At 43.4% G+C, this 9,431-nt stretch overlaps 1 protein-coding gene across 7 annotated transcripts in view; it reads left to right on the forward strand.

Annotated features, from left to right (window-relative positions):
- clcn3 (chloride channel 3) overlaps positions 1 to 9,431 on the forward strand; it is a 37,797-nt gene that overhangs the window by 22,611 nt on the left and 5,755 nt on the right. For 3 of the 7 annotated variants that reach the window (XM_007563598.2, XM_007563602.2, XM_007563599.2), the window contains 10 exons: positions 80 to 267; positions 631 to 753; positions 1,562 to 1,768; positions 1,890 to 1,970; positions 2,057 to 2,309; positions 2,498 to 2,790; positions 2,891 to 3,077; positions 3,944 to 4,342; positions 4,916 to 5,132; positions 6,543 to 6,618. In XM_007563598.2, the coding sequence (XP_007563660.1) occupies positions 80 to 267; positions 631 to 753; positions 1,562 to 1,768; positions 1,890 to 1,970; positions 2,057 to 2,309; positions 2,498 to 2,790; positions 2,891 to 3,077; positions 3,944 to 4,342; positions 4,916 to 5,132; positions 6,543 to 6,618 (2,024 nt within the window). Of the gene's footprint in view, positions 1 to 79; positions 268 to 630; positions 754 to 1,561; positions 1,769 to 1,889; positions 1,971 to 2,056; positions 2,310 to 2,497; positions 2,791 to 2,890; positions 3,078 to 3,943; positions 4,343 to 4,915; positions 5,133 to 6,542; positions 6,619 to 8,742; positions 8,781 to 9,431 lie in introns of all 7 variants that reach the window. The other 4 variants (XM_007563604.2, XM_007563605.2, XM_007563603.2 and 1 more) reach the window with 3 other exon arrangements.

Below are 9,431 nucleotides of genomic sequence, written 5' to 3' on the forward strand. Positions count from 1 at the left end.
CCTCGTCCTGCTTTCTGTCTCCTCCCTGCCTCCGTCTTCTCTCCCGACTTCCTCCTTCCGGTCTCTGTCCCTCCGCCAGGTGCTTTGGCTGGCCTGATTGACATTGCTGCTGATTGGATGAATGACCTGAAGGAAGGCGTTTGTCTGAGCGCCATGTGGTTCAACCATGAGCAGTGCTGCTGGACGTCCAATGAGACCACCTTCGCTGAGAGGGACAAGTGTCCTCAGTGGAAGAGCTGGGCCGAACTAATATTGGGACAGGCTGAGGTAGACTGATGGACCGGTCTTCTTTTATACCTAAAATGTATAATTTATGTGTCTTAAAGGGCAAATATATTGTTAAAATATCATTCCATTTTTACAAGTAGTGAATGGAAGCAGCTGAAAGTCTCACCATAAGCAGTATGTGTTTGCTCAGTTCAGCTTTGCTATCATAGCAAAAAATGTGAAGATTCACTCCATCACAGTGGAGTTTTAAAGCCAGTTACCTGCTTTTGATGTTTTTGGGATATTTAACTATTAAAAAAACTTTTCACACTGAGATTTGAACCCAGAAGTGGAGATTATTTTTCCGTACAATTGTGTGCATGTGGTGAAAGCGTTTTCAGGTCATGACCCCTCTCGCTGCAGGGCCCCGGCTCTTACATCATGAACTACTTCATGTACATCTACTGGGCTCTGTCCTTCGCCTTACTGGCCGTCTGTCTGGTCAAGGTTTTTGCTCCGTATGCCTGCGGCTCAGGAATCCCAGAGGTGAGGAGAACTGTTTGAATCTCTTTACGAAAACATGGTTCAGACTTTCCCCTGCTGTATTTCACACAGTTGCCTATTTTTCTTTTCTTAAGTTGAAGCAAGTTGGGGGGGTTTTTATGAGCACATCTCTTAGTGTTTCGCACATTAGGCTGTTTTGTGTGGGTGATAATTTAGGGTCCTTAAAAAGTCATAAATTTGTGTGTCTAAAATAAGGCTTTAAGAGATTTTTTTTTAAAGTGAGTTGGTCTTAAATATGTAAATCACAAGTCTTAAGTTTGTTGTGGCAGGACCTTTTGCTAGATTTTTCTGTTAATTGAGGTAGTTGCAGCTATCGCTAACTAGCCGCTAGTGTATCTTTGCTGGCAAGCTAGCTTTTTGTCGTATGTCATGGGAAAGTGAAAATTTATCGCCGGTTGACTGGACGATGTTTTTTTTTTTTTTTTTCTTTTTTTTTGCCAACCCATACAAGACTGGGTTCAAAAGAGCTTTTAATGTTGGGACCACGGGGCTCAAAGCTGTAGAGAGCTGTATGCAGTGTGAGAAGCACAAAGCAGCAAGTCCTCCCATCCATCCCTTACGTTTATTGTCTTATGGGGTCTTAAATTTCATTGAAGATGGTATTAAAGGTCTTGAAGTCTTAAGTTTGACTTGCTGAAACCTGCAGAAAACTCTAAAATAACAGTTTTCTTTTACTAGTTGTTTTTCTTTTGAGTTTGTTTTAATTAAGTTTACCACAGTAAGTAGCAGTGAAATGCAAAACCAAAATGTTCAGCTTCACCTCTCCCATCCTGCTCTTCTCTGCACACAGATCAAGACAATCCTGAGTGGGTTCATCATCCGGGGCTACTTGGGTAAGTGGACCCTGATGATTAAGACCATCACTCTGGTGCTGGCGGTGGCGTCGGGGCTCAGCCTGGGGAAGGAGGGCCCCCTGGTCCATGTGGCCTGCTGCTGCGGGAACATCTTCTCCTACCTCTTCCCCAAGTACAGCAAGAACGAGGCCAAGAAGCGAGAGGTGAGGGAGCAGACGTTCGGTGTTTGATTTAAAGGAACTCAGCGTTTCAGCGTCTTTGCAGTTTTCTGGTAGTTTGTTCCAGACTTGTGGTGCGTAGAAACTTAGAGTTCAACTCTCTCAGGTTCTGTCGGCCGCGTCGGCTGCTGGGGTCTCTGTAGCTTTCGGAGCACCGATTGGAGGAGTTCTGTTCAGCTTGGAAGAGGTAGGTCAGCTCTTCAGTGTCGTTTTTTCTGCTTTTGAATCCCGACGCCAAACTTGAACCCTCCACACTGGGCTCTCTTCCCACAGGTGAGCTACTACTTCCCTCTGAAGACCCTGTGGCGCTCTTTCTTCGCCGCCCTGGTGGCGGCCTTCGTGCTGCGCTCCATCAACCCCTTCGGTAACAGCCGCCTAGTGCTGTTCTACGTGGAGTACCACACTCCCTGGTACCTCTTTGAGCTTATCCCCTTCATCCTTCTGGGCGTGTTCGGAGGACTCTGGGGCGCCTTCTTCATCCGAGCCAACATCGCCTGGTGCCGGAGACGCAAGTCCACGCGCTTCGGTGTGTTGACATGGTGTCTATGCATCCTTCAGTAGTCTTAAGGCCATTTAAAAAAAATTTAAAAACGGCCTTAAAATGCCACAGGTCACCTCAAACCAGTTTTTCTCTAAACTCAGAAAGTTTAGACTTCAGACTGTGTGAAGAGTATTATATGTTTTCTACTCTGACGCTGTTGCCTCTCTCTTTAGGGAAGTACCCAGTATTGGAGGTGATCCTGGTGGCCGCCATAACAGCGGTGGTTGCTTTCCCCAACCCCTACACCCGTCAGAACACCAGTGAGCTGATCAAAGAGCTGTTCACTGACTGCGGCCCGCTGGAATCCTCCCAGCTGTGCCAGTACCGCAGCCAGATGAACGGCAGCACCGCTTACACGGACGACCCAAACCAGCCGGCGGAGCCGGGCGTCTACTCAGCCATGTGGCAGCTCTGCCTGGCGCTCATCTTTAAAATCATCATGACTATATTCACATTTGGACTGAAGGTGATCCACTGCAGGATGTTTTCCCTACAGGAAGTCAATGTTTTTTCCGGCCTGAACCTGTAACGTCACCTGAACCCCCTCGCTGGGTCTCGTTCTTTAGGTACCGTCGGGCTTGTTCATCCCCAGCATGGCCATTGGAGCAATCGCAGGGCGAATTGTCGGCATCGCCATGGAGCAGCTGGCGTATTACCACCACGACTGGTTCCTGTTCAAAGAGTGGTGCGAGGTCGGAGCCGACTGCATCACTCCGGGCCTCTACGCCATGGTGGGGGCCGCAGCGTGTTTGGGTGGGTAACCCAAGAGTACGTCGGTGGACCACTGCCAGATTTAGACCGCCTTTTTTTCTTTAAAGTTAATATTACTAAGGAAAGATTCCTTTAAGTTTTATGTATTAAGAGATGGTTTAAGTTATCTAAGGCTGCGTTCACACAGCAGGTGAATGCAAATTGGATATTTCTGCCCACATGCGTCCCATATCCGACTCTTCAGTCTGAACGACGCAATTCCGATATTTTCAACCTCTAAAAAAATCAGATATGTGCCACTTCTATATTTGGAACTAGATTGGATACATATCCAATTTTTTCCAAAGTGTTTGCAGTAGGTCCAGTCGTGTCCCATTTACTCTGACTTTTACGTCATTGATATGCATCATCATTTTACGCCAGAAGAAGCCGTACCAGACGTAAACAATGGCTGAAAAAAAAAAATCTGAATTATGACATTATGAATGAAATGTGTTCCAATGAAGTGCATCCTATCACCATTTAATCACCGCTGGTTCTCACTAGTGTTGGATAAACTTTAAAGTCGCTCCGTAGACGGCAGCATCCGTTATTATAAGGTGCTGCTGTGGGACGTGGCTTTGGGGTCCAAAACCGTTCACACAGAAATCTAAAAGCTGTCGCATCAGTCAGTAGTATGAACAGCTATGCAAAAAAAAACTTGCTGTGTTAATGCAGCCCAACTCCACTCTTGTGCATAATTACATAGTGTTGGAAAATTATTAATAAAACTTGAATTTCTTTATATTTTGCCACATTATAAACTCAGTCCAAAAGCAGCTTAATGAGAGTTTAAGTCACAGTGAAAGTTATATTCTGTCGTATTCCGATTAGATTTGGCTTTTAAATGTGCGTCCTCTGCCCCGTAGGTGGCGTGACCCGTATGACTGTCTCCCTGGTGGTCATCGTCTTTGAACTGACCGGCGGCCTGGAGTACATCGTCCCCCTCATGGCCGCCGTCATGACCAGCAAATGGGTGGGCGACGCATTCGGCCGCGAGGGAATCTACGAGGCCCACATCCGTCTGAACGGATACCCCTTCCTGGACGCCAAGGAGGAGTTCACGCACACCACGCTGGCCAGAGACGTGATGAGGCCCCGGAGCAGCGACCCGCCGCTGGCGGTGCTGACGCAGGACGACCTGACGGTCGAGGAGCTGCAGGGCGTCATCAATGAAACCAGTTATAATGGTTTCCCAGTGATCGTGTCCAAGGAGTCGCAGAGACTGGTGGGCTTCGCTCTGCGCAGGGACATCACTATTGCTATAGGTAAAACCACAGAAGAAGATCATAAGTTAAAGAAAATGTTGTTAAAATGTTAAATAACAGGGTGTTTGTGCATCCTTAAAAAGTCTGAAATTGATGTATATAAATTGACGCCTCAAAATGTCCTAAATTAATTAAAAAAAAAGGTAAGTTGCTCTTAAATACCTTATATCCAGGTCTTGAATTTTGCTGCAGCAGGACTATTTAAGGAAATATTTTTTTTGTCTCGAGACTTTGCTGTCATCTTTGACATTCTGTTCATGCTACCGCTAACTAGCTGCTAATTTACCCTTACTAGCTAGCCAGCTTGGGCCTATCATGGTTTAAGTCCAAATTTATTGCCATCTTAAACACAGTGGCACCAGACTTGCCTATTATACAGCCGAGAATCTATATAAGTACTGAAATATGAGATTTTCTATTATATTTTTCCGTCGTGGTCCAGGTCTTTAAATTTAATTCAAAATGGTCTTTAAAAGTCTTAAATTTGATTAGGTGAGAACCTGAAGAAACTCTGAATAACCAAACTGGGACAAAACATGAAGCTATAAATCTATTTTTCTTTCATCCCGACAGAAAACGCTCGCCGCAAGCAGGAGGGCATCATGTTGAACTCGCGGGTGTACTTCACCCAGCATGCACCCACCCTGCCAGCCGACAGCCCCCGGCCCCTCAAGCTGCGCTCCATCCTGGACATGAGCCCCTTCACCGTCACCGACCACACCCCGATGGAGATCGTGGTGGACATTTTCAGGAAGCTGGGGCTCAGGCAGTGTTTGGTCACTCACAACGGGTAAGTAGGACACAGCTGGCGAAGAACAAGGGAGGGGGGGGGAGGGGTGTGTCTCCCCATCCCACGCTCCCTCCCACTGCCTGGAGGATTGCTTAACCAGTCAGGGTTTGGCGCTGTGTCCCATGAAGCACATGTACTCACTGCCTGGTGCTGCATGGCCTCTGAGGTTCTGCATGGCTCGGCCTAACTGCTGTGCTGCACTCCCTTAATCCCCTCACTGAGCAGTAACAGGCAAAATCCTCGAGCTGCTGACTAAAACCTAACTGCACAAACACAACAGGTGACGTTTTGGGACTAAAGAGTTAGTGAAACTTGTTGCTGTGCAACAGGAATTAAAAAAAACCCCCAAAACATCATGGTCGAGATGTAAGGATGTTCTGGCTGTTCTTTCAACGACCGGAACCACCAGCGTTTTATTTATCATCGTCCATTTTTTGAAGGAGTTGGTTTTGCAGAGCGCTCTCTGCTGGTGGGAAGGAGAAGTTGTGCTTGATTATAGTTCATTTATCAGATGAGCTCTCAGTTTGCTGTGATAACTGTATGAGAGGAACAGAGCAGCAGTGTTTTTTTTTCTGTTCATATTTCTTTTTAGTATTTTACTTTAGTTTTCAATCATAAGTTGCTGATATTTTGTACTTTTATTGTCAATAATTCTTTAGAAAAAGACCAAAACAAACATGTCTTTCAATTCTTACAGTGACAAAGTATTCTTACCCCTTTGTGAAATTGTAACCTCAAAGTTGAAAGGGTTTTAATTTGATAAATAAACACAAAGTTGTGCATAGTTATGTAGGAATTAAGGTGTGGATTTTATGTTTTATGAATAAAAATTTATGAAATGCATCTTTGCTGAGCCTTGTTACGATATTCGTTTTAGGTAGATAAAAGGAGCAAAACTAAATTGCATGTAAATGGAAATGAATTGGCTCCATTTACCATTTTCTCAAATTACAAGGTTTATTTATTTAATTTTTTTAAAGAGGAAAAAATTAAAAGAAATCAAAGATGGTTCAAAAGAAAACGGCATACTTGCCGCTTTACAGCAGGCTTCTGTTGTGAACTGGTACAATAAATAGTGGAAATAACCTTTATTGGCCACTCATTGATTTACATCAGTCTGCTGGTTTTGGTCTTATTGGTTTTATTGACAGAAAAATCTAAAATATCACCGCCATTCATCACCATTTATTAACACTTCATTATCACAAATGAAAAGTCACTTTTTTGTGGTTTATTGTTTAATTTTCAGTTGTGTAATTTTCAGTTTACATTTTACTTTTACCTCATTTTGTTTCTGTTATTTGTATGATTTGTGCTGCTGCTGTTTGTTCTCTTTGTGTCTCTGCTGTTGTTTTTTGTTGTTTATTTGTTGTTGTGGGCAGTGTACCGAGTAATGGGTGTGTGTTTCAGGAATGTGTTGGGCATCATCACAAAGAAGAATATATTAGAGCATCTGGAGGAGCTCAAGCAGCAGACGCAGCCCCTGGTGACTAGCCCTGCCCCTTTACTCCCTCCACCCCCACACTGTCACACCTGTCTCTTGAGCCACGACTGTTAGAAGGGGATGCATGGAAAGTGCTGTGGAAAACTGTTGACAGTTCCCGACTTAACATTAAGACTCCTCTCTCTTTCCTCTTGATTTCACACACTCTGTTGTTGGTGGGTTTGGTTTGTTGTGGACTTCAAACTCATGAAGAAACATCTCCCGGTTAGCGGGCCTCTGGCTGCCATCTTCATCGCTTGTAGCTGTTGCAGTTTTGGAGCCCATCACACGTTAAAAAGCCTCTGTGGAGTTTTGTTGGTCCTGTAATGGCGGACCTGAGTGGGAACTGTCACCTCCATCACGCAGGAGCCCCTTTCAGACACGGTCTTTGTAACTTCCTGTAGGTGTGGCGCCACTTATCCAGCCTCCTCTCCTGTTTGTTGGAACCGCGCTGCTTAGTTTGTCAAATTCCTAAACAAACTTTTATGGCTGCAACTGATTATTTATCAGTTGCAGTGATTGATTATTCTGCCCATTATTTTTGTGATTTGTCGATTAATCGTACAAGAAAAATTGGCACATTCAGCAGATTTTTCTTTTAACTACTTCAGCTTATTTTATACAATATTAGAAGTGCATACAAAATGAGAATGTTATGTTTTAAGTTAAAAAAAACAAACATTTTATTGCCTTAAATAGCAATAGCATAGCATTCCTTTTGTGAATGCTTAATAATTTGTAGCAAAAGATGCATCTCCAGCTAAAAAATACCTCCAACATTTTAACTTAATGTCTTACTAAATGGAAAAACCATAATGGCAAAATTGTGTTGGCAGGATACAGGCAAAGATTTGTGCACATTTGTAATGGAAGCACAGCTTCTGTCTTCAGTAAACTCCTTTTTTACAATGTTTTCTTATGGAACAGCTTGCTAGGCTAATGCTAGCAAGTTTTCTCTCTGTTTTCATACGACTTGTTGATCATTTATTTTGCATCATATTTCTGTGCCGTTTTAATAGGTTGCATGAGGAGAAAACTCTTCTGGTCTGCCTCATGATCTTATCAGTGCTTTGATCGTTTTAAAATTTAACGACGGCTGTTTCAGCTGCTCTCGGCGTATTGTTGTAGCCAAGTCTCTTTTTCACTATGAAAACCTGTAAAAATGTGGAAAAATCCAGACTTTTTACATGTTCAACACATAATATAGTTTTGTGAGCTGTGCACAACTAGTTATACCTTGATTTTACAATATTTTAATCATACTTAACAATATGCAATCAAGATCTTAGCTTTGACAAAGAGACGACAAATGTAGGTCTTGAAGACATTGTTCTGCTGAAATCAGAGATCTAGAACCTCAGCATTGAACGTCTATAAGCTCTTAAATGAAGGTGCTACCACAGAGGTTTGCATGTCTGAAAGGGGCTCTGTAAAATCCCATAGTGCAGCTCATCCCATTAAACTGCATCTGTACCAGCTGTAGGTCTGCTTAGTGCTCTCTCAGCCGCTTCATGCTAGCACCTCAACAAATCGTTCCTCATTTTCCGCATTTTCACAGATGTTCAGTCACTTTGTCCAAAATTATTCACACTTAAACTGAAGTGGATTTTTTGTTTGGCAAACCGGCTTTATTTGGCTGGTTCCAAACAAGTGACAAAAACCAGTAAAACGGGGGTAACGTGTTGTTCTTACAGAAAAACATATTAATGAAGAATATGTTCAAAATGACACTTTTGCAATCGATGACAGATTTGTGATTAAATTCTGCTTTGCTGTTGTCACTTGCCTCTGGAAGCCAAATCGAAGCCATCAGCAAACTAAACATTCACCTTAGATTTAAAAGTAAAACAATCCGTCTGTGGGTGTGGATATTTTTGGGCTAAACTGCAGAAATCATTTAGTGCCTTTAGGTTTCTGACCAATCAGAGATGACCCTCCTCTGTCTGTTTGCAGTCACGATGCCTGTTGTGTGTCTCTCATCGCAGCAGTAGCTACTCATTTCATTCTCAAGTTCACTCACCAAAAGATTTCTCTCTCCATTAACGGCTGCTTTTTTTCCCCCTCTTTTTTTGGGTTGCTGCTGTTATTTATGGTGTTGACTCCTCCGTTTTACCCCCGGCTCCCCAGAGTGACGGCATCTGACCCGCGGCCCAAACGACGACTTGGCGAGTAGTTAGCCGCCCTGGGAAAGCGGACCACCGTTATTTTACTTATCACTCTAAGTTGGAGGGTGGTTTTATAATTCCAGGACGAAATCGACCTGTAGAGATGTGATTCACACCCTCATTCCCCTCATCTCTAAGTTGTAGTTGTAGTGTGTGTGGTGGAGTGGTGCCAGTAGCTGTAGCTTAGCTAGTCGGTGTGTGGTAACAACATGGGATAAAACCCGCTCCCATGCTTTAACCTGCCAGTGTTTCCATGAGCCAGCAGAGTCCTGCCTTCTTTCAACAGATTTCTAAAGTCAGAGCCCAAAAATAAAGCACAAGCTGTTCAATCTGTGCACTTAAAACTGGAGATGCACCTAATGCTAACGTCCGATTTGTATGCAGTGCTGCTAGCCTGCTAATACCAAAGTCAACTTTTAGGAAAAAATAATACAGGAAGATTTAAAAACTGCATTCAGATTGTTTCCCCAGCTTCCCTGTGGCTGTTTATTATATACATTCGGACACAACGCTGAACAGAAATTGACTGTATGAGAAACTAAATTATTACGGTTAGCATCATAAGATGACATTAGCATATTCTACTAGCAATTGGTGTGTGTATTCCTTAGAGAGTACTTTTTTCCTTAATCCTAGGATTAAGGAAAAAAG

Source organism: Poecilia formosa, unplaced genomic scaffold (genome assembly GCF_000485575.1).
Source record: "Poecilia formosa unplaced genomic scaffold, Poecilia_formosa-5.1.2 Scaffold149, whole genome shotgun sequence".
NCBI lineage: Eukaryota > Metazoa > Chordata > Actinopteri > Cyprinodontiformes > Poeciliidae > Poecilia > Poecilia formosa.